Below are 26,194 nucleotides of genomic sequence, written 5' to 3'. Positions count from 1 at the left end.
TGTATCATTAATAAAATTATTTACATTCCAAACTATGAAAACCTGGAAGATTATCAACAAAAAAAAACTTATCTCTGTTTATTGAAAACTTACCATCACAATTTACATGTTGCTTGTTGGTCCCTGAAGTTTTCATGTAAATTCCCTGTCTTCAGGTTTTTCTTCTTCATACACTCTAAAACAAAAAGCAACCAGTCAATCTGAATGATAAAAACAAAACCAGCCCAGAAACTAAACATTTTCGAAGAATGAATAAGAATCCAAGCACATTTTCTTGTTATAGTTGATATTCAGTTACCAAACTATGTGGAAATAAGTCCGTTATTTGACACAAAGAGAGCCTTTTCTCTTCTTAGCCCTTCCCAATATTAGCACTGTAATGCCAGATGCTGAATGTGGGATGATACGAGCTCTATCAGTGGTGAAAAATGTCTTTGTGTCATTACAGCACTTAGGCCTGCTACAGTGCGTTGATGCTGAGAATATTGTCCAGGTGGGTGGTGCTATTATCAGCTGAGTCATCTCTGCATACTGCACCATGTCTGAAGCCGCCTGGAGGACTATCTCTCACATTTCTGTAGACTTTTATGAAGAGAAGGATAAAATAAAGGGGGTGGGCATGCATCAAGTAGTTGAGCTCGTCCGCAGTGCAGGGAGGATGGTGGGTGTTCTGCCCGAAGGCAAACAGCTCCTCTTCCACCCTCTCTAACAGAGTCCAGATTTGGGATCCAAATTGTTTGGGTTAGTCTCCACTCTCCCACCACGGGTGAGCCCCCAGAAAAAAAAAACTATGGAGCCGTTCTCACTGCAGGCCTGAGAAGAAAAGCGCCCAGAGGAGTCTGCAATCTCACAAGCCTGATATCATAGGATCTCTGCAAGCCTCAAAAACAGGCTGCAAAACAAGCTCTGCGTGTTGATGTAGGCTGACACAATACAGACGAGAGTCCGACTGAAAATATTTGTGCACACATTTTTGTTCTTTTAGGCGGGCTTTTCCTATCCTATGTTTGTGATGTACTCACAGTCACAAAGGTTTTATCTTTCATGGCTAATCACTTGATTTATAACGAAGATTAAAACATTAAAAACACAGAATAACAACCAAAATGTCTTGATGAATGAAAGCCTTACATTAGAAGGGAGTTATATGAAACAATGAACTGACTTTTCCAGTCTGGTATGAGTGCTGTGTTCCACCCTCAGTGAGACGTCACCCTTAAAAGAAAACTACCAGAGGATGCCAGGCATTTATAAGGAGTTAAATCTTCTTGTAAATACGGGAAAGCTTGATGATTTAAGGCATAAAAAACAAGACAACGTTGAAAATCATTATAAAACTCCAATGAATCCAGTTGAGGGCAGCAAATACCGCCGTGACGCGGTCAGCTCTTAAAAAATACACATTTTTGATGAGCTGTAATCTTTGAATATTCTACTTAGTGATACCAGAATAAAGGGAATTGCAGTAGCACAATCTGCAAATATGAATGGGCTTTTCCAAATGAGCATCCCTGAGAAAGGAACTGATCCTTTGTAAAAGCTTCACTTTAACGCACACTGGAACAACCTTCAACGACAATGTGAGCTTTTTCAAATACTAGCCACGGTCCACAAACTCTCCAAAACCTCGGTGTCACTCTTTTCCAAGCCTGATGGTCATTGGAAAAGTTTCGTCACGTGTTTACAGTGCATCTGAGTGAATGTGCTCACTGCAAAATAGGCCTAAATTGACATCAAAATAATCTTGTTTTGATGCAGTTCAAGCAATAGTTACACTCCAAAAAAACTTTAAATGGGTTGTTAAAATGTTTGTTTTACAATTTCTTGCTGAGTTGCTGCAAAAAATAATCTTTTTTTTTTGAAGGAACACAAAAACATAACTCTCAAACCAATTGTGCTGTAAAACAATCCCAGAAATGTGTTGCTTTACTTCATTTTCATCTGATCCACTTTTGCTTCTGAGTGATGCTGATCGTCGTTTGTTTTACATAATCTACCAACCCTATGAATTTCACTCCAAACCACCACAGCCACTTGTTATCGGCCGTGAATGGAACAAAGACACAAACTGGCTGGGAAAAAAGTGTGTTTTTGTTGATGGACGGCAGTTTGAAATATTGACGCTTTGTATGGTGGCGAGAGAGCCTTGATTGAATAAGATGTTATAAGCAGTGGTCTGTAAGGAAACTGAATTATACACTTCACAACACATTTGTTATATTGGATGATTCCAGAGCAGTGTGAAGTACCACAAGTGATACAGAGGAATATTTTCTGCGATGGTGAGCCCCAAAAACATTAAGATTTAGCTCACTTTGAAGGAGTAAACGATTTGTCCAGCCACTACAATCATGAATAAACTAAACCTGCTTGACTCGTTTACCAAAAACCTTATGAGAAGAGATCTCAATCATGATTTACATGTAGTTCTGACATTTCACTGTATTTTGCATAATTAAAATTGGCTTTATGTTGAGATTGCTTCTGTAATTTTGGTCATTAATTGTTCAGATTTGAAAAAAATATTACGTTTTTTTTTAATGTATCCTCTGCACCACAACAAAGGAAGAGTGTAAATTTAAAGGTTGTTTTGCCAATTTTTCACCTGCCCAACCTGATCAAGATGAAATTCAGCAGAACTAAAATGAGCTTGACAACCCTGACCTAGAGTATAAAGTAAGAAGAAGACAAGCCAAGGATTACATAAGCAAATATTGTTATAGATATAGCTATACAGTATTCAGTATTTAATTAATTCAACTGGCAGCCAATGGTACAATGTGTCTACAAACTCAACTGTTAATGATGTGCAAAATAATGTGCATATTTAATCTGAAATAAACTCTAATATCTGTGTGGCTTTTATAACCTAACCTAACCAAGGTTTACGTACACATCACATACAGATTGGTGCATATCTCAAGTGATCGCAAATATTAAATTTGACATTTTCCAGTAGTTCCCAGCATTCATGCATGTTGGCAATAAAGCCCTGCTTAGGAGACATTGTGGTAGAAATAGTGTTGTACCGGTAAGAATAAATAACAGAGAGACAGTGAGGCTGGTGCTATTTAAATCAGGGGAATGTCCCAAAGAGAGTTTAATTAAAGTATTTTGGCTACAGTCACAGTAGATTGCAAGTAAACTCCACCCTTAAGCACCTAACAGCTGACACTGCTAATGTAGCATGTCTCAGTTGTGTGATCTACTAGAGCTCCGTTCCCATGAACAACTTGGCACATGACACCATAGAAAGCAGCAATAGCTGCATTTTTGCCTTTGATTTAGACATCAATAATAGCCATTATTTGTTTTGGCTGAGATATTTTCTTCGCTGTGTCCTCATTAGACTACAGTTTTCACCTCAGACTGCTCAGATGTTTAGGTTTGAAGTCTGGACAGGCTGTTTTTCAACAGAAAGAGCCTTTCGCTCTCTGCCTGTGTGCCTTAATTTGCACACGCCACCGCCAATTTCATACCCATTCTTTAAGGGTCATTGAAAGTCGGCGTATTGAACTGGCGCGGAGATAAATAACGCAGGTTCAGAGAAAGTGGGCCCGGCACAAAAGGCGCTCATTACAGCCTGTCTAGCGCTTCTAGAAAATAACTCCTGCCACATGTCACACGCGAATATTATGTGCTGTGTTGCATATTCACCTCTAAATATAGCCGACTCTCACCGTGTGACACTCTGAGCATTAATATCTGGAGTCTTTCTCACTTTGTTATCTGGAGTCTTGGAGAAAGAAGGGAGTGGAGGAATTGGAGGGCGAGTGGCGCTCGAGATCGATACGCACCTCTTACCGCGGGGCACCCAGCGGCTCACTTTCCCCCCCAACTGAATCCTGCTATTTAAGAATGCCGTTCCCGGGATCTGGCCCATTTCTTTCACTTAATGCTCCTTTCAGCCAGCCGACCATTAGAAGTCCATTAAAGACCCTCTACCCAGGGAGAGTCATTCAGGCTGCACTGCTGTGCTCCATCTTCTGATAACAGGAGCGTCTAGCCCGCCACGGAGGAATAATTAACCTTTTAAATTGTTACGTCAGAGTTGGCTTGCTGATTTCTCCACTTTGTTTCTGTGCACACGTGCGCCATCTCCTCTTCACTCTGCTTGGATGTTTCTGCAGGTTCTCGCCGGCGAGGAGGCCGACATCACCTCCAGCATGCTGAGTACCGAGGACGCCGACACGTCTGCCGAGCACCTTGTCTACCACTTGGAGATGGAAACCAACGGGGTGGTGGCGCTGAAAGAGGCGCCCGAGGACCAAATCCTGAACTTCACGCAGGCGCACATCAACAAAGGAGAGGTCATCTTCATCCACGAGGGTGAGGCCGGGCTGCGGTGTAATGAGTTCACGATCTATGACACTATCTTGGGACAAATGCCTCAGTATCTCTGCAGAGGGATGCGATGTCACTGGTGGAGATCAATAAGCCAATTAAACCCTATGGATATACTGCGGCCATGCTGTGGACCAGACTCCTCTTAAACACGCCTTTTATTAAACACTATAACTGCCCCCTGCATCTATAATCACAGTCAGCAAAAATAATGCTCAGGAAACAAATAAAGACAGAATGGTAGATTGAACTGAGCGAGTGATCATTAGTCTTCCTCTCCTCCCCCTCCAGGTGAAGAGTCTGGCGGGTTCAGTTTCACCGTGACAGACGGCGAGCACACATCTCCCCTCTACCGATTTGTCGTCACAGCCCGGCCTCTCACCATCACCATGGTAACGCAGGAGGAGCTCATGGTGTTTCCAGGTAAGATGCCAGAAAAGACGGCAGTGATAGAGGGATGGACCTCGGAGATGAGTGGAGTCACTACAGAGAGATTTCTCTTCTGTTGTCTGTCCGTCTCACACAAACGAGCCTCTGTGACGGGGATTACTTTAAACTAACACAGTGCGTGTACTGAGGATAGTGGCGTGCAATACCACTGATCTCCTTTCTGATCTGAAACCAACCATAGCTGCTGTTTGTCGACACTGATACGATTCCGATACTTTGTAGAAAAGCCTAATGTGCGAGGGTATCCCTGAGTTTATCTGTTAATGTGAAATTAGTTCGCTATCACGCTCTGAACACACTTCAGCTTCTGACGTGACGATATGGAGCTCCGCTACCACAGTTGTACTATCAATACCAATCACACATAGAAGAAGGAATAGTCTTTAAACCTTAATGAAAGGACACACACGTATCTAGGAGCGGTGGCTATATAGACAATATGGATGTTTTGACAGGAGAATCGAGCCAGAAACAGACGCTTTATTGGAATCGATCATCAGAGGTCATGAAAGCTCCGATCTCACTGTGCTGCAACCACTCATATACATAGTATAGATACAAAAATGTGAGGGAATATTTTCAATTGAAATCCTGATAAACTTGCACATTGATTATGTCGTATGTGTGTTGCCTGAAGTCCAGTGGCCCAATTATTTTGTCATCAGACATGAAGCAAATTGGATCCTATTAGAGAGGTCAGAAGCAAAAAGGACTCCAGTCAGGATGAAGACCAAAGTGACATGGTGAAGGCTGGCCTGGCACTTCTCACTCTTTCTCAGCTATATTGAGAATGTTTTGACAGTTGTTTGAGACGTCCAGGATTGACTAGGAGACATATTTGCAGGGAGAAAATGTTCACAATTTCACATGTTTGCAATCCTGTTCAAATGCTTTGGAGATATCATAGAAACTTAGCAAATTGCATTTGCAATTTGTGTGAGAAATATGGCAAAAAGGAACTGAAAGATTTCCTTTTACTGTGGCTGTATCAGTTCCTTTGACCCCTGGAAAAAAAAAACTTTTTTTTTTCTCTTACATACCATGAGAAAATCATAATCATAAAACAAATACAAAAGTCACTTTGTACCAGGTGCAACTGGAACAGTTCCACCAGAAAGTCAACCTTTATGATCGCACAACTTTAAGGGGTGTTATGTCAGTTTTGTGTTTCTTTTTCGAGATCAAAGTTAGTTTAATTATTTTTGTTTGAATTATTTAAAAAACAAATACATTAGAAACACATTTCAATGTAATACAGTCTAGTCCAGCACCAGATGGGGATGTGAAAAGGATTGCATGTCATGTTTAATTTAAGTATGTACATGTGGAAGCAGTCAAACACTATTTTTATTGATTCAACCTATTTTACAACATATTTGGGGTTTATTTTCTTTCTTTTTCAGTTTAAACGTGCCAAACAGATGACTATTTTAATCACAGGAACTGGACTGGAACATCTGCTAAACAAGGACATCTAGTGGCCACAAGTAATAATTACAAGACAAAAACGGAGCTTTGCTTGAACTGACCTTAGTTCAGGGATGGCCAACTTTGATCATTATAAGGGACACAAAAATATATATCCTCATTTCTGTGGTGGTAAATTGTGACAAAGCTCGTCTACAACTTGTATGTATGACAATTATAACAGCCAATTCAGTTTTGTCAGAGTAAAGTTCATCAAGTTATAACAGTATTTTCTTAGTAAAAGCTTCAAATAATGCAGCAATTACAGAGTGATTATGTTATATCTGATTAACATCTGGTTGAAATGACCTGACTCTTCCAACTGTAAAATCAATCATTGTTTTTATGCTCAGAAATCGTTCCAAGAGAAACTGTAGCCACTTTTCATCTTTTTGCACTTTTAGAGTTTCTATTTATATACTTAAATCATAAGTACTTTTGTATTATGAGTGCTGCTTATGTCAGGTGAACCTTTGTGTTCTTTTTAATGATGCACAAGGGAGCAGCGTAATTTCATTTTAAGACACATATAATGACAAATAAAGCTATTCTGTTCTATTCGATTGTATTCTATTCTATTCTATTCTATTCACATATGGCCTCCAAATCTGGATTTCTGCTCTGTTTCATCTTGATTCTTGATGCTATTTTAAACCTCCACAGTGTTCAGGTGAAACTGTGCGAAAGGAGCATGAGCAGTAATAACTCCTAAAGGTTGTTAACCTTCTTGAGTGTGAAGTGAATATAAACATATTAGTCGCTATAGACTGCCTGTTCCTCCTGATGAAGTTAGGTTGTATCTGCAAGAAATACTGAATAGAGGGAATTTATCTGTGCTGCATCTCATAGCTAATAATTCGTGGCACTTTTTGCTTGAAGTTTTGTGACGTCACAGTTTCTCCAATGTGTTTAAAAGATGATGTTTGATCAGTTGCAGTGCGCCAAACACATAAGTGAAGTGGTACACATGGTTTTGACTTTAGGCTTGCTCCGGTACTTCAGTAATGAAGCATTTCTTCATATTTGGTGGCTAATAAAACATATTTGAAGCATGTGAGACTGCATCTGTCCCAGAACTCAGTGCAACACGTGTCTCTTTGTTTTTCACAGGAACAAGGCAGCGGATTACAAGTGCCAACCTGGGAGCTGTGACCAATGAGGACGGAAACGAGATCAGCTACTCACTCGTCCGCCCACCTCGTCTGGGGAGGCTCATCCTGGCCAATGACAGGAACCAGTATGAAGAGATCAACCAGTTCTCACAAACACAGGTAATAAATTTAAATTTTCTGGGTGTTATTGCTGAAATAGTTTCTGGTCTTAGTTGTCAAGACTGTCTACTTCAGCTATTGCAGTTTATTTTCATTTTGACAGGGATCTTTTGGAGTTTGAGTTCCAACGTTACTCTTAATAGCAAACTTGTATTAATAAACCATCACAGCTGTAAAAAAAAAATGCTCTGCTTTTCTGGTGCAGAGACCCATTAAAATACCTTTATACTGTGTGTGTGTCTTCAAAAGTACATTTGAGACTTTGTTTTAGTTTCAGAACTATTTAAACTCAGCTTTTAAACAAAAACCTAAAAAAAAAAAAAAACAGACCTTTGCATGTAATTTAATTAGAAGAAAAACTTTTGAAAAAAATGGGAAACTTAGTGAAATAATATTGTAATTTATGACCTATTGTTAAAAAATATTACATATCTGAATGGAATAGAATTCTCATTGGATGCCCTAAAAATGCCCTCACAATCCTACACACTAAATGTCCTGCAAAATAATACATCATGAATGCGTGTCAAAACTTTGCCTGAAAATGGTTAAACAGTCATAGTGCACATGATGCCTCATCACCGGTTAAAACACTGCTCATGCCTTCAGTACAAACTGGTGCTGTAGGATCAACCACGGCTGCTCGGTTGTTTTACTCTTCAGTAAATCATATTGATGGGATGAACTCGATGAGAACCCTCACATGGTTTTGGACTCCGGCAGGCGTAACTAAGTGTTTGTTGACATGGTAGAAAATAACTGTGGAGAATGTCGTCAGCGCCACCTCTTCTTTGTCTGAACGCTCGAGAGTGACCCGTCGTGTGGTTACATTCTCTTTAAACCCGTGCGCACCATTTTTACCTTGTGCTACCAAACACTGTTATTTGTTGTCTGTCTCCTAGTCACGGGCCGTGTTGGGAACAAACATGGTCTTTATTGTGACTAAACAACTCGGCCTCTTAAAGTCAAAGCAACCTGAGCCATGCTGGAGAGAGTTTAGTGAGCAGACGGATTCAAATATTGTGATGCTGTTGATAGCCTCCAATCACCTTATTAAACCACTGTTAATGATCATAATTTATTCTTGACCTGCTTTTGCATTAAACTGTATACATGTGCCTTCCTTATGCTGTCGGCCATTAACTCCACAAGCCGGAGACTCATGATTGACCTTATTTCTCACTTATTCATAAGTGTTAAGACTGTTTAATTAAAGCCGTATTGCCTCGTGTAATTTTCTTGCAGTGGATTTGATTCTCCAACTCACAGTATGAAGGAGTCTTGTTGAATGTGATGAAGTATATGCCTGTAGCTCGCATTTACTGTAGTGAAATATTGGTATTTCTCCATCAAAGCCAACACAGGGCGTGGTAAAAAAGAAACTCTGCAAACACAAAGGGATTTCAGTGATTGAGTGAAAAGAAATATGCAGTCCTGACTAGAACTGTGAAACTATGAGGGTTTTTTTTAAAGATTGAGACCTGAGTTGTTTAATCCTCTCATCGGGGGGGTGACTCTGAAGCCTTTGTTCAGAGAGACATTTATTGTATGTGAGTTGTAATTCTGTTTTCTGTTCGTTTCTTTCCCTGTAGCCTCCAGATTCCCTCTAAGAAAAAAAAGAAAAAAAAGGCTACCCACTTTCAAAATATGATTTTCCAAAATTATACAGCAAAAACCATAAACTGTCAGACACATCCACTCTCACCCACGTACAAAAGTTAAATTAAATCAATTCAAATATTCCCAGGTCTGCTCTAGTTTCCTGAAAGTGTCTTGTTTTGGTTTTTCTTTGACATGCAGCACAAGTCAAATTTTGACAAAGTCAATGCAGGAGAAGCGGGAGCCTGTCAAGAGGGTCCCAATCCCCACGTTACAATGTAAAGATTATAACAGTCTGGGGGCTTTACATTAGATTAAGTGTTTAGCAGTTTGGCTGAAGTTTAGTTAGTTTTGTTTAAGTTTTTCATGTTCTCCCCGAGTGTGCGTGGGTTTCCTCCGGGTACTCCAAAAACACTGGTACTGGTGACCTGTTTAGGGTGTATCCTGCCTGCGCCCCACATGGATTCAAAATTGTTGATAGTGAAAACTCCAAAGATTCCTCTTTTTTTTTACGTTTTCAATAAACTGATCATCAATAAATCGGCTGAATCACATCATGAGACAATTTCTAAGATTCTAAGGTTAGATGGATTTGTTGTGTTAAAGGCCACAGACTGAAGACATATTTCTGATAGCGAGGAGCCTTCAAGAGCTTGGTCTAAATAAAAGAACAGAAACAGCTTTCTCCACATAAACAGTAGCTTTTAAAACTTGTTGAAATATACTAAGGTGTAAATCACAGCAGTGCAACCATACAGTATAGCTGGCATGTTATATATGACAGTATAAATTAAATACAAAGATTGAATCGAACTGGTAGAAAACAGAGACAGACACGAAATGGATATTTTCTCAATAACTTTAGTTGTATAAATTAGTTTTGTAAACATACAACACAGTTTCTATTTTCATTTCAAACGAAATAGTTTTTTTCAATACTAGTTCTGATTTTTAATCGACCTCGGTTGTGGCCCACTGGTTTAAATTGCAAAAAACAAATATGGTCTTACTGTCTCTCATGGCGTTCGCCGTATTTAGAGGAATCAGTTTAGCATTACAGTGCACATTAGGGGACCGTCTCTCCACATACAGCTGCGATCAATTCGGAAGCGTCTCTTCATTTCCATCTCTGACATCTGACTTTGCTTGGAAGGCCATGAGAACAAATTCTTTTCCTGCTCAGTTTGACAGAAATACAACACCGGCGCTTTTGCCGAGTCGAAACCACTGTCTGATGATTTGTGTGTGTGTGTGTGTGTGTGCGTGCGTGCGTGCGTGCGTGCGTGCGTTCGCGTGTACATGAATTTACTCGTGAGACAGGGGGGAAGTTGAGTTCGGGACACAGAGACCTCACAGGAAATCACATTCCAGCTCCTGAACCCTGTATCCCAGCACATCCGAGCCAAATCGGCTCCCATTAATTGTCGGCGCTCACAAAAATTTGATGAAATAAAATGAATAACATCTCAGTGAAACTGAAATAAGTTATCAGTAAGTGGGTGTCTCAGTCAGTCCAGTTAACTTCTATTGTGCTGCACGGAGCATTTTAGCTTAGTCATTATGGAAGAAAGAACCTAACCAGCAACGCAAAACTAATAAAACACAAAGGTCAAAGCATGCTAAATATTGGAAATACCGTAACACCCCCTGATTCGGTCTCATCTGACCTCCAGCTGGAGTCCGGGGCCGTCTACTACGAGCACCAGATCCCCGAGGAGCCGTTCTGGGTGGTGAGGGACTCGGTGGAGCTCACGCTGTCGTCCCAGCCGGCTCCAGACGTCCGCCACATCCTGCCCATCACCGTCTCTTACTACGCTGCTCACAGAAACATCTCGTCCCAGCTGTGGAAGAACAAAGGTAAAAGAAACCCAACTTTTTTTTTTTACTCTAAGGAAGAATCAGTGTATACATAGACGTAAAAACAAAACAAATAAAAGGTGTGAAACAATGAAAAAAAATAATAAAAATGGCTACAATTAAAAACGGGAGCAGAGTCTCAAGCTGGGTCAAAATCTAAAATTGAGTTTTAAGATTAGTTTTACAAATGGACAGTGAAAGGAGTTGTCTAATGCAACTTAGGGGCAGCAACTGAAAAAGCTCGGTCTCCTCTGAGCTTCCGTTTCGCCCTCGGTGCCTCCAGGTCATTCACTTTAAATCCATCAAAAACTACAACTTTATATGCACTTTCTTCTTTATTTTGTGTTTTCTGGAAACAACACGGAGTTGGCATTACACCCACTCAGAATCTTAATGAATTCACCTGAAAAACAAACTGTCTTTTAACTCACAGTCTGTTGGCAGCTTATTTTTTGAGTGCCCGATAGACAAAGATGCAAGATAACTCGGAGGGTCACTCCAAATTGAATCATTTGCATGTTTTTCCTCTGACTTGGTTTTTGTGTTCGATTTTTATTATAGTTCATGTTAAATTAAAGGTGTAAGCATTGACACTTCAGGATAAAGAGTGTAATCTAGTGCTTTATGATCCACAAGCAGCACAGTTTTGGAAAATATCATTTTATGTTGCTTTCATAAAAGCGTGCAAGAGTATAAAATGTTTATTAATAATTTTTTAAAAAAGGCCTAAATCCATCCACAATTACAGTTACTTGTGACTAACAAGTGAGTTGGCGTCTGATCGTGATAAGTTTGGTTTCCATGAATGATTAATCTGACCTTTCACTGGGAAGTTGGAGCTCATTCTTTAATTGTGAATATTCTTCTAATTGACTGTATTTTCTTCACTGCTTAAACAATCCAGTTATTAAAAGATTTATCGCCCCTGCTTCTGTGGCTTCCATAACAACAAGCCCCCACTCCATCTGTCGATCCAAATGTACTGTTGTGCTGGATAGTTTAATGTCAACAGGAGAAAGCAAAGCTGAATGTTGAATATAATTTATTTTTCTGATGTTTTTGATAACAATTAAGAATACTGCTATCTTGTCTTGTTTCCCCTCAGGCCTGGATGTTGTGCAGGGTCAGAGGAAAACCATTGACAAATCAATTCTGGATGCCTCCAACCTTCTGGCGAGCCTGCCTGAAGAGAAGCGAGATGATGCGGACGTGGCCTTTGAGATAAAGCGATTTCCGGATCACGGTCGGATCACCCTGGGTGGTCAGGATCTGCCCCGAAATGCCCCTTCCTTCATGCAGGAAGATGTCGCTCAAGGAAAAGTGGAGTACCTGCAGGATGACTCGGGCGCTTCCTTCGACAGTTTTTCCTTCAGGGCCCGTCTGAAGACTGACGGCCGCGGTGCGACCTCACCTGCCGAGTCGGTGGTTCTGGAGGAGATCTTCAACATCTCCATCAAACAGCGGGGCTCCGACCCTCCTGAACTTGTCACGATCGATATGCTCCTGGAAGTTCTTCAAGGCTCCATGACCATCTTGACCCAGAAACATCTGAACACCCACGATGAAGACAGTCCACCAGACGAGGTGCACTTCAAAGTGACCAAACCACCAGGCAATGGTCGACTGGTGGACTCGGCCACAATGGCGCCGCTCTCCGAGTTCACACAAGAGATGGTGAATCGCGGGCAGGTGGGGTTCCACAGTGACGACAGTCTCACCGACGGCTTCGTAGAATTCGTCGTGTCAGATGGAGAACACCAAACGGAACCATACACGCTACATGTCGGCGTCCTGGCTCGTACACTCGTTCTGGATAAAGCCCCTGAGATCAAGGTGAAACAGGGCGACGATGAGACCCTGCTCACGGAAGAGATGTTAAAAGCCACCACAGGCGGGCCTGTTGAAGAGGACATCCTTTACAAAATCACAAGTGTCCCTAAGTATGCAGCCGTCATGGTGGACCGACTGCCTACGTCTGCTTTCACCCAGAAACTGATTAAAGAAGGCAGAGTCAGTGTCCGTTTCATCAAGTCCACTTCGCCTCGAGACAGTGTCGCATTTGTAGCCCGAAGCAGGGCGGCTAATGTCTCCTCTGTTCTCAACATCACCGTGCAGCCGCTGGCCGACATCGCCCAGAACCCTCTTTTACCTCAGGGCGCGCTCGTCCAACTGGACAGAAAGCTTCTGGATGCTACACCACTGGCCAACAAGACCAGAACCTCCCCCAGCTTCTCTGTCATCCAGCAGCCTCGAGGGGCTCGTTTTGTGAGGTCCGGCGGTCCTGGTGAAGGTCAGCCTGTGGACTCGTTCAGCCAGAAGGACCTGGATGAGGGCCGCGTAGCAATGGAAATCCTAGACAACTCCTCCGGATCACGTGGCGGCACCACACCTGATGAGGCCCGCTTCCTGCTCAAAGCCCACGGGGTCCCTCCTGCAGAGTGTGTGCTTTCATTCAAGACGGGTCCTTACAACGCATCAGGAGTTTACCCAGCAACTCTCCTGAGGCTTCCCTCAGACGTCACTAATGACATTCCCAGAGCAGCCACTCCCGCTGGCCCTCACTGGAGGGGCCGGCCTTATGGTGACGCCACCACCACAGCGTCCTCTGACCCGGGCTCCCACGGAAAAGCAGTTTCCAGGAACTCTAACTTCTGGTCCATTCTCATCCCCATTCTAGTAGTCCTCCTCCTCCTGCTGCTGGCTGCCATGTTGGCCTACTACCTGATCCGCAAGAACAAGACAGGCAAGCACAACGTCCAGACGGCAGGGTCCAAGCCACCTAAGAACGGAGAGGTGGCTGGCGCAGAAACCTTTCGCAAGACTGACCCGGCCAACAACATTCCCATGTCCAACATGGACTCCAAAGACGCAGACCCGGAGTTGTTGCAGCACTGTCGGACAACGAACCCGGCATTGAAAAAGAACCAGTACTGGGTCTGAAACACTTTGAGACAGAGGGAGGTTGATCCTCTAGTGTTTGGAAGAAGAAGAAGAAAAAGAAGAAGAAAATCATTCCTTTCAGTATTAAAGACCTCTTGCCACAGCAGTTTAAACGATCGAAAATTTTGGATGCAATTGTTTCACTTATCTCAGCATAACTGTGGACAACTTCTCAGGCAATGAAACACTGAATACTGATTGGCAAAGAAAGAGGCAGTTTCTTATCTTACCAGGTTTGTGCCACATCTATTTATTTTAGTTTTATCATTCCATTGTCAAAGGGCACAAATGAAGACATAAACATACCATATGTTTGCAAGAAAATAAAAGGATATTGGGTGCGCTCTGTTATTGTATTCCCATATGATATCATAGGCCAATATTATTCATTTGAGTGGATATGTAAGTTGAAATTATGGTTGTGGTTTGTTTTGGTTTTTGGAAAAGATGATAAGCGTGTACATAAGTGATGAAGTGAAGATATGTTATTAGCAAAAAGATGACAAACTGCCTCTTTGTGTTTTCTATTGATTTTTCACTTTTTAAAAGGTACCGTCACGTGTCGTTTCTCAGGGGTAAATTCAGTTTAAAGGTGAACGTTCCCATTCAGAAAACATGGACTTTCTTACTGAGGGATAGATAAGGATCGGTACTACTTTAATATCTGCTGATGCATCCGCTTGAGTAACATGGTTCTCTGTCCAATTCTACATGAAAGGGTTAACCTTGTTTTTAGCTTGTGAGCTGAACTAAGCTAATGGTTCTCTGGCTAAAGATTTCTGTTTGACCGACAGAACACTTGGCAAAAGAGCAAATAAGTAAATTTTCCAGAAACATTTTTTGAAATATGATCAATCAATATGTTTTTTTAAACTGTTATATTTACATTTCTGGGTTCCTCGACCTCATAATTACGTTTAGGTACGGCACCAAAGCTGCCTGGGAGTTTGGAGCAAAGACAATGAGCTGGGTTCAAATAATGATCTGGTTTCAAAATTCAGCAAATTAATCTGTCATCAATATGCACTGCCCTAAGAGATGTTTTGAAAACGGGTGGTAATGGCCTGCAGGAGTTGACAGTGTTTGCTTCTACAGTTTTGCTGAAGTTGTCAGGAAAAAGCATTTTCTCATGAAGTCTGGGTTGCATCAAATGTGACTTTCGTGTGCGAGGAGAGCAAAACAAAACAGGAAGCGTTCTAAATGAAAACCTTGTGTTTGACAATTTGCACAGGTTCAACTAAACTCCTCAACTCTTCTGTCGCCTCTCGTTATTTCAGTGTGCCTCCAGAGTGCCTGTAAATATCCACTGGACTGGCACAGCACTGACCACATAACTACACGACACACAGTTGTTAAACCGCAGGCAGGACGTTCTGTCGGGGTTTTTTTTTTTTATTATTTTTATTTTTCAAAGTGTTCCGTTTTCTTCAACACATCCGAATTGACTGACAAACAAGGGTGAGCTCACTGCAAACTGGGATGTTTCCAGTTTCCGTGTCTGCAATTAGAGTCTCGTTGGTTACTGAGGTGGGATTAAAGGACCATGTGTTCCACTAGGTTCGGTCATGGTGATTCATATTAATACTGACACAAGGCTGGTTTTGATTTTACTCATTCCATATGTAAGCTGAGTATAGAGACTTTAAAATGTACAAGAAGATTGTTTTTACAATTTCTTCTCTATTTTTTTGTGTCCACGTTAAGAGTGCTACTGTTCATCTGAAATACCATGCCTTTTGTTAGTCTGTGATGCTTCTCTGTTATTTTGAATGTTGACTGAAGTACAGTACTTAAAGCAAAGTTAAATGTGCACATTGACAAACTCAGATTACTATTTGATCCGCATAGGAATAACAAAGACTCAGACAAAGGATTTCCCCGAGTTTGTCTCTTTGCATTTCTTATCTCACATGGTATTCCAATGACACCTTATCCTTCACTAATCACTTACTGAATAAACATTATTTGCCTTTTGTTTTTGTAGCCTTAAATGTACATGTTACAACGCAGAGCTCAGGAAGTGATGTGTTTGAGGAGGCTACATATTGTCCTGTGACATTATTCCTCATCAGATAGCTGAAATCTAAATGTCAGATTCCCCGTCAGGATGTCAAATTCAAGTCATGTCTGTTTTATGTGTAAATTTTGTATTTTCTATAAGATGTTTGGCCCTGATTAACGTTTCAAAAATTACAAAATTACATCTTGCTTATATCTTGCTTCGTGTTGCAGATACATGTAACTGCATTTAGACTGATCAACTACGACGTTTGCTTGAGTTTGTCTTTGAGTGTGTTTGTGCGGATTCCATATCTGCTGACTGAAGCTTAGTGCAAACTTTCATCACCTCCTATCATTCATTATTTATTATTTATGTCACTCCCCTTTCATCAGTTCACATTTGAGCTATGCGTTCATTGTCAGAGATTGAAATGTAATCTGTAAACTGCAGGTGCCTTCAAAAAAAACAAAAAAAACAAAGCCAATGTTTAATATCCGTAAACGTGAAATGTCCCTTTAAAGCTGCAGTATGTCTCTGAGTTTGCTCTCGGCACTAATGGAAATAAAATGTTTGTGCAACGAAAACCAGTGTGGATTATTACGCCTGTGAAATTGCTGGTGTTATACTAGTCCAGGCTGTCACGCACAGTTACCCAGGGTAGTGTTTTCAATCTTTCAGCTGCTTCAATGAGCTTTGTACTCACATTGACCCATCGATGATCACGCTCACACAGCTGCCATGCTCCATGGAAAACAGCTCTACCAATAACACTTAACAATGTTTGTTATCCTATTTTATGCCTAAAGCCAATGAGCTTTGCCATTACATAAAAACCTTGGAATGTCCATCCGGAAAATCGTTTGATATATATCTGTATAAAAATGATATTCAGCATAGGGAAAAAGGTTTCACTTGCTTTGTTTGTTTTATTTATTAAAGTTGCTATTGGCGCTCTTGACCACCAGATGGCGATACAACCCCAACATCGTCTGCAGGTCTCTCTCTCTCTCTCTCTTGCTCTCTCTTTCTCTCGCTCTCTCTCTTTCTCCTCATTCTTTCCATTAAATGCCCTTTGGGGTCTGTTTCTCTTCCCTTTTCATTTTTTTCCCTCCTGTAACATTTCTCTGCTCTCCTGCCTCCTCGTGCTGCTGCTTGGAGTGGCTCATCCTGCAGGTTTCATAAGCTGCTTGGCACAGCTGTTCCTCCACATGTGTCTGCTTAGGTCATATGCTCATGGGCTCTGCTGTGAATATCAAGCCCGCGCTCCAGCTGAATGTAAGTGTCATCTCGCAAAACCTTAGCGGAGAATATGATTTATTTTGTTAATACACTACTGGAGAAATAAAACTTCCCACAATACTAACACTGAACAATCAACATATTGTTGCATATATATAACATGTACTGCAAGCATATCTGGAGTTTAAAACTCCAGCAAGATCATTTGATTATCTTTCGTTAGCTGCTCTCTCTGCTATCCATCCATCCATCCATCCATTGACTATGCAGCTGTATTTGATTTGGTGAAGGCAGGAATACACTCTGATCATTTCATCAGTCCATCACAGGTCAAGAGCCACATTTTTTTGATGTCCCACTATTATGCTGCAAAAAAAAAAAAGAGGTGTTATCCTTCTTTCTAATCTGTGCTTTGCTAAACTTTTACAGGGAATGCAAACATTAGTGGACACACACACCTTCAGCATAGCAAAGAAAGAGCTTATGTGTATCATATTTTGGTTTTCTCTAACTTACTGGTTTACTCTTACTTACCTAACTTTGGAGCAGGTTGAGTGATTACTTCCCCTTCCTGCCGATAATGGGTTCACAAACTTCATGCAGAAGGTATTAGTTTCTGAGGTGGCGAGTTTGTGAACCTCAGCTTTGCTGCTAACTGTGCCAATCTCGCACACTATTTGCGTTTAAACTCAATTTCTTCCAGTGAAGCTGAATGTGGGACACCTCCCACACAAATGGTTATGTACCAGAGCTGGATGTTTCTCTGTGACCGCATAATCCTCAATCCTTTGCCTCAGAGCCTTTATTTGAACAGAAACGTTTTCCTTTCTGTGGTACTTTTCCTTTTTATTTATTTTTTTTATTTTTTGTTGTTGTCTTGGCCTGGACAGAGAGTTTGAGTTGCTGATTGGCCGACCTTATCCAGACTCCTCCTTTCTCCCAGAGGGCCAAAAAGGAATGAAAACACAGGGCGGGAGGAGGAACCATTTCTGAGATACCAATAAGATAACGCTTGAACTCTTCAACTGTATTGAGAAAGTGTCACATCAGGTTTTTGTGCAGCTTCATGCAGATGCAAACCCACTCCTGTTGGACTTTGTCTGAAAGTTTTTACAGACAAAGCATGAGGTTAACCCCATCTCCTAAAACTATAAATTGAAAAACTTAATAACAAAACCACAAAGTCAGCAATGTTCCTAACTGCTTTGAACTTAAGGGTCAGAGCTGCTTGTTAAGCTTCAATATGAATCTGAGCTGGGTTGTGTTGACATTGGCTTTACCTCTTGTCGTCTGCCTTCTGAGTCAGCCTCAGCTGAAGAGGCTTGTCTGTTTGCTTTGGACTTCGGCTTGCGACATAATCTCCAATGGGCTCAATCTGCCCTCAGCATGCAGCAGGACAAACGTCCCAGCCCGCCATGTCTCTGTTGCTGTGCCCGTCACACCTCACGCTGATAGCTCCCGCCCCGGTTCAGAAAGTCACAACCTGAAAATCAATCCTCTCTGTCTGCAGCAAATTTACAATTATTCACATGCTCCCATCTGTGACTCTGCACCATTATGGTACTATTAGATCGCCGCTGGATGCATGAATCAATGAATGCATGTTCCGGAAAACACATGGAACGGCCATTACCATCCATGAGGAAGCTTCTGCTGCTCCACAAAACCTGGTCACGTTTTCCGAAGCTTCGGGATGACAGATGTCTCAGATTTAAAGTTGGGTTGGTTGCAAAGATTTTACTCACACGTCCAATAATGAGGAATGAACCGGATTCTCCTAATGTGAATAAAGCCATTAAAGAGCACTGTAACTACCAATAATGTAATAACTGTGAGTAACGGAATGATTTTAGCCATTTCAAATGTAATTAAGAGAATAATGTAATAAAATAGTCAAATATTTTCCAACCATAATTGAGAGACAGTGCTGCATAGTATGTTTCCTCAATTAATGAATATGACACAATTACCTGTTTATGAAATTCCGTCTCATTTAGGTATTATTAGATTACTGCAACCTATTACACTATTGACACAATGAACTTTATCACATTGAAAAATTCCTAAATGATTACATTATTGGCTACTACAAGCACTTTAAACAAAGAATATAAGCTTGTAAGTATACAGGTTAAAAATAAAATCCTAAACCCTTTTTTCTTCTCATTTTTGCTGTATGACATGATGATCACTTCATGAGTTTAATGTCTCCCTGCTACAACCCATATCATTTATATAAACGTGTCACCATGAAGCTCTGCGGAAAGCCTGAAAACAACCTGTTTGTACAATCAGGTGTGTTGAAGAAGAAACGTGGAGAACACGGAGGACTGTGGCCAATCGGGACCAGGAGAGTGATTTTCACACTGCCTATTACCTGCTGCTCTGTGCAACATGGATTCAGTGAACTTGGTGACGACAGTAAATATGACTGCATTCATCAACGTCCACTGAATCGGAGGCGACGGCCACAACAACACACGCAAATACGTCTGAATAAAAATCTCATCCTACATATTAACCAGTTAGGCCGCTGGTGGATTTATGATGCAATTTACATTATAAATCCACCAGCGGCCTATGGGGAAAAAAAGATTGATATAGAAGTAGAGGATGTGCTTTTGTCACTTTCATTATTTTTGCTGCATTTCTCTTGATTGTGAACACTCATAGCGGCAGAAATATGTTAAATATAAGTCATAATATTCTGATGATTGCTCATTTTTCATCTAGAACAGGCCAAAATTGCACGGTATATAACAGCCTTAAGGCATCTGATCTGCTGCCTACTTTTGTTCCTGAGTGCTTGAGGTGTGGCTGGCAGATGTGATGCAACTGATTGAAGTTTGTTTTTTAGTTTTTTTTATTGCTTCTGATGTAAACGGATGTTTCATTCTTCTCTTTCTGTCCCTATGGTGTTGTTTGATTGTATTTTGGCTCATTTCCTCTGTCTCATTACTCTGAATAGGATTCCTTGCACACCCAGCTATCCTGATCATACTGATCAGCGGGTTTTAGTTCTTTTTTTTGATGAAATAAATATGTCTCCATTTGGTCCATTTTGTGATTTGTGTGCTCGGCCCTGATTCTGTTTGAGCTTTGATCCCTTTCAAGACATTATCTCCCAGAATCACTGGAATAAAATGCTCCAACTACAATCAAAGAGCTTCTGGAACTGGTGGAAAAATGACATGTTGTGTGTGTAAAGCTATCCTGTCAGATTCATAATGAAGAGCAGCCGCTCTGCATTCACACGCAGCTGTCAGAGAGAGAGGGTTGGAGGTGGATCCGCGGGGCCATATGTTGGGGTCAGGAGAGCGGCGCAGTGCGCAGGGCCGCGGCCAGACTGAAAGCCAAACACAAGCCTGCTGCTGCAGTTGGTCCTGAGAACAGAAAGGTCTCTCAGTCAGCGGGGCACAGCTGAAACAAACAGTTTCAGGTTAAGGACCTACTGCCCATTGTACTGTGTTTTTATGATGTGATATTGGTTAAGTGAATAGAAATTCACTCACTCTCAAAAAGTCAACAGTCAATGTCAAATCTGTGTGGAAGGTTATACTTGATCAATTGGTCAATATGTGTAATCGTCATTACTGACCAATCTAAAGAGATTGGTCAGTAATGACCTGAATAATTGTATTACAGTGTTTCGACATATTCGCCCCAGCAGGTAAATGAGCTTTTGGGGAAACGTTTCCTTTTTACAAGAATTTAACACAAAACAAAAAATCAAAGTAGGTAGAATGATGTTAAGTGTGTGTTTGAAGCACATCAAGCAAGCAGTGGATATAGACTGACAACAGGATCCTGAATGATGCATTTACTAATAACGTTAACACCAGGGATTAAAGACCAACTGCAGTTCTCCATATTGGGCTTTGTATCGTGACAATCTCAATTACTGTAGCTTTATGCCCACTGCATTCCATTCACAGTTGGGCACCTCATACCATGTAATTATGTTTAACTCTTTGGAGGAAGGCACCTATATACCAGCATAGCTGTTAGAACTAGTGCATGGAGCAGGAATTCAGCTTGCAGCAGATACACAGAAACATTAAAAGGTATTCAGGAGCATATTTTTTGATCATAGGTGTCTTTTTTAGCACAGTGTGCTTCCATTATCTCCTCACTTTTAGAAGAAGAGATGATGAGGGACTTCTTGAATCTCAGGAATATGTGACACTCTCCTAAACAAGCCATGCTGTGACCTTTTCATGTCTTGTAACTCATAATTCTGAGAAACTAATGTCATATTAATTCAGTTGGGCCTTGCTGATCTCTTTGCTAGATCACAGGTCATCATCAACAGACAAGTAAATATGAATATACAATATGACATAATTGCCTTTTTGTTACTTCATCCCATCATGAACTTTACTTTTTAAAATTCACTTTTAAAGGATTTTTCACATTTAAATATGTGACTTTGGCTGTGTAAAATGCTTCTGTTTCTTCTGTTATTAGATTACTGAGAGACTGGAATTAAGAGTAATTCATTACACATGTTGTGGTGGAATATGATAAGACTGAGCAAACTTAGCTTTGTAACTTCAATAGATTTCACAGAATGCACGAACACTTTTGAAATTACAGGTACAGCAAAAGAATAAAAACACAATGAGCGTGTTACATCTTTCCATAACTATTGTGAACAATGAAAGTTTGTTATGTTTTAGATTTATTACAAATAGACTGAAACATATTGTTTATTTATTTATTTATTTATTAATCATTTTGTACACATTGTCCCAACATTTCTTTTGTAAATTTCATAATAAAAGTGTTGGACGGACCTACTGGTGCGTCTCAAAGTATTACAAGGTAATTTCAAGGTTTATATTATTTCTATACAAATAAGATTTAGATAATTATAATTGGCTAAGATGCTTCAAGTGTTTTTATTGAATAACATCGTCATTGTGATAATTATATCCTTAAAATACTTCAAATATTTCCAAAATTTCAAGTTAAACCTGAAAATTACCATTTCTTAATTTTTTTTTTTTAAACATGTTCTGAAAAAAGTTACTGAAAAATTGGGACTACTTGTATGTCAAAGTAGTACAAAAATAATTGGTGTTTGCCTGTTACAACACATCTTGTTTTGATTACTGTTCCAACTAATTTGGTTTTGAAGACTATTTATACACCCGCTGATAATATCATGCAAAACATTATTTTGCATCATTCACAAACAGGTGTCTTATTGCAAATTAGAAAACCAAATATGAACGTGCATTTCTGATGATAGCTTCTTGTTTATTTCCAACTATAACAAAACAGTTACGAGAAGTTGTAGCTGAAATAGAGATGACCCCCACCAGCCAACACACACAAAAAATTCCAGCTTCTAAAAATGTTTTCCAGCTCGTTCTTTTTTTTTTTTTTTAAGTTCCTCTTATTGTTGGGGTTTTTTTCTTTTTAGAAAATGTATCTTTCAGACTTTTGCGATTCATATGAAGGCAGTCATATCACTAACTATAGTTAGTTAAAGAATAGGAGCGACGAAGGTTTTGTCACAGAGGTTCACTCATTTAAATTGTATAGATTTGGCCATAATAAAGTTAACTATCACACTATTCATTCCTCGGGTGGCCACAGGCATGTTTCTTCCCCTGAGAGCTGCAGAGATGTCAGCCTGCCTCTGAAGTCACTGCGAGGCTTTGTTGGTTTTGTGGCCTTTCCAGAGGAACAGATGATTCCTCGGCTCCCCCCGTCCTCCCCTGTGAGAAACGCACTGTGGTGACCAGGCCTTGTTACTCCCACTGGCTGGAACACTATTGTCATGGAAATCTCTGCTTTGTGTTGTGCGTGTGAGAGTGTGTGCATGTGTCTGTAATACCCAACCGCGGGGCGGGACGGACTCCGGAGAGCCAAGAACAACACAGAGCAGTGGTCCAACGTTGCCCACGACCCCCTCCTCACTTTCAATCCCTCCCTCCTTCACCACTCACCCTCCATCTTCATCATCCCCTCGTCCATCCCCAAACCCGCGAAGAAAGCCAGAGAGCTTGACCTGCACAGGAAATGACCAGGGTGGACCCTGAGAAGCCGGTGGGGGGCCAGTCTTCAGATCTGGGCTGGGCTGGGCTGAGCTGAGCTCCGGGGTTCATTGTGTGACTGACAATATGCAGCAGAAAAACAAACTGCAGAGAGCACACGAGTGGAAAACGCAAAACAGGTTTTTTGTTGTTTTGGGGTTTTTTTTCCTTCCTGGATGTTGCACATTTATTCCACACAGTGATGCTGTTCTTCCAGCTGTGAGGTTGTAGATTCAACAATCCACCAAACTTTTAGCCCCTTGTTATGTTTAGTAGGTGGATTTGTAATAAAAGAGAGAAGTTGTGAAAGCATCTTGTGTTGACTGGAAAGTGAAGGCACCATGTTGTAACATGACCGGGGGAAGTAAGTGTGGTGGCTCTGAAGGTGAGTGATCGGGGTGAGGTCGGGGTCCGGCACACACAGAGACGCGGTATGTCCGACCCAACCAGGAAGTTATTTTAAGGACTAGCCCTTCTGGAAATTCACTCAGTGCTGGCTGCCTCCACTGCCTTTCATCACTGATGTTGCAGTACATTTATATTGTGAAATATAAAGGTTAAAACCAATTAAGTTTGCAACAAAGACAAAATGCGAAACGAGAGATATATTTGAATATTTGTAGGACCGCCACTCACAATATATACAAGAGCAAAGGAGGACGGTAACAGAGGTGAAAAGTAACTAAAACGATCCATGTTTGATACCGCTTTCTTCAGTATCAGGTTTCAAGGGTTCAGGAGCTGATTCCAGCTGATTCCTGACAGGCTAGACTCTGGAGAGGTTGGCCGTCCATCACAGGGCAGACACACAGAGAGACCGAAAATCACACACACGTTTGCATTTTAGGCCCCGTTTACAGAACATTTCCAAGCGATAACAAAAAACTCTTATTGCGTTTTGGGTGTCCGTTTCAAGAGCCCCTGAAAACGCATATTTTTGGGGGAAAACAGCTCCGAAGAAAAGTGGGAAAACACAACTTTTCTGAAATGCTGCAGCCATAATAAACAGTTCTTCTGCACATGTGCGAGTAGATGCACAATAACAACAATGTTTGTCACTAGAGTGTCATGACTCTCAGTCCATATTCTCCTGGGACTTGGTGGTTTTCTAGCTGAGCGTCACCGCAATAACAATTCAACTTGGTCGTCTGTCCAAACAAATGTCTGTTGTTATTGTTTATATCACATTGTTCTCTGTGCTCGTGTGTGTGGTTTCATTACAAACACACACACAAACAGCAGCACCCAATAGTGACCCAACATGAAAACTACACCGTTTTCAGCATTTCCGCCGTTTCCATGTGAACAGACATCGTTGTTGCCATGTCAAGGCGAAAAGATTAAAGTTCACCTGAAACATTTCACTTGTAAACGGGGTTGGCCTCAAACAAATGAAACACAGAGAAAACCCATGCAGGTAGGGAAAACATGTCCACAATGTTCCGATCTCAGAGTCAAACTGGGGATTTCTTGCTGTGAGGCCAGAGTTCCAGACACTACACCACTGGCAGCTCTCGCTGGTAAATTGATGCGTTTTCAACATAAGTCATTGAGAATCTTTTGAGCTTGACATTCTAACCGGTCTTACTGGTAGCTTTTCTGTTTTTAACCAAACCAACCAACTTGAGATGTTTACTGCTTTATTGCTATCGATAATAATAATGATGGTCCAGTGAACCTGTTTCTCTCCTGTTTCTACTGTTCACACCCACAGAGGGTGTTGAAACATTAATCTTGCTCTAGAAATCAGTGGAAACAAACCCATTTTGCTTCTTTCTCATAGTGATCCCAGTTATCCCAGTTTCATTCATTCTGAATTTAATTTAAGTTACAATTCCAGTTAACTCTATCGACATACTTCTTTTGGTCACTCTTTACTCTTCTTGAATAAGAGTTTTATGCAACATCCACAAAACAAAAGGCTATGAAGCACACCGATGGTGAGAAGCTAAAGTAGCCACAGTTCAATTGCTGGCACGGAGGCCGTTCTGTGAGTTGGCGTGTTCAATTCAATGTATTTATATAGTGGTGATTTCAACAAAGCCAACTCATTGCACTTTTACAAAGAAAAAACTAACTTTTCAACATAAACGAGCAAAGGTGACTGTGGAAATGAAAAACTCCCTTTCAACAGGAGGAAACCTTCAATACCAGACTCAGAGGTGAAGGCTCTCTGCTGTTCATGTTGGAGTTATGGAATAGAAAATTTAAAAAGGGGGAATGTAACAGCGTTAGATAGAATATGGCTTCATTGAAGAAATGGTCAAAATTAGAGCTGAATGCATCTTTTGTGGTGAAAAACTGGTGAATTAAGGTTTGAAACTGCAAGCTGAAGCAACAACAGTCCACCGATCACTGCAAGATGGAGTGTAAACCCAACGAGTTCATCCTCAGAAAAAAGTAAGTCATTGTTGTGGTATATAATAAAGATAGATTCCATGAGGTACCACTCAGTACCACTGAAAAAAGTATAAATCTTGTCACTCAAGAAAATGGTTGGGAATCACTGGTTTAAGTCACAGGAGCTCATATTTATCCCACAATAGCAAAAACCAAAGATCCAAAAAAAAGTCAGCTAGAACACAGGGAAAACAAAGAAACACTGGAAAGTTCAAACGCAGGAACACCGAGTCACTGGAGCGCAATCCACACAGAAACACAGACGGACGACAACCAGAACACACAGAAGACACCCAATATAAACCACCAGGTGAAGACGATGACACACTCAGGAACAGGTGAAAGACATCAGGGGAAGGAACAGCAATCAGACATGAGGAGGAGAAGTCAAGGAGCCTGAAACAAGAGTGAGAATCTCAAAAAGAGAAACAAGAGACGACATGTGAACCATGACTGCTGTACAATATTCATAAAATTCCTTCTTTAGCCACAGCATTATTGTAAAATCTTTTAACTAAAAGTCCAGTGTCACTTTTTCATAATCCTGCAAAGTGAGAGGTAATTTCCCATTTGGTTTTGAA

General features: G+C 40.9%; 1 protein-coding gene across 1 annotated transcript in view; it reads left to right on the top strand.

Moving 5' to 3' along the window:
* Positions 1-16,504, top strand: part of cspg4 (chondroitin sulfate proteoglycan 4) — an 80,423-nt gene extending 63,919 nt beyond the window's left edge. The window contains exons 7-11 of the mRNA XM_080475975.1: positions 4,131-4,329; positions 4,636-4,767; positions 7,372-7,532; positions 10,805-10,988; positions 12,094-16,504. Coding sequence (XP_080332101.1) covers positions 4,131-4,329; positions 4,636-4,767; positions 7,372-7,532; positions 10,805-10,988; positions 12,094-13,928 — 2,511 coding nt within the window. The 3' untranslated portion in view covers positions 13,929-16,504. The remainder of the gene's footprint in view (positions 1-4,130; positions 4,330-4,635; positions 4,768-7,371; positions 7,533-10,804; positions 10,989-12,093) is intronic.
* Positions 16,505-26,194: the final 9,690 nt, after the last annotated feature.

Source organism: Lipophrys pholis (assembly GCF_963383615.2).
Source record: "Lipophrys pholis genome assembly, chromosome: 11".
NCBI classification, from domain to species: Eukaryota; Metazoa; Chordata; class Actinopteri; order Blenniiformes; family Blenniidae; genus Lipophrys; species Lipophrys pholis.
This window is presented reverse-complemented; position numbering and strand designations above follow the sequence as displayed.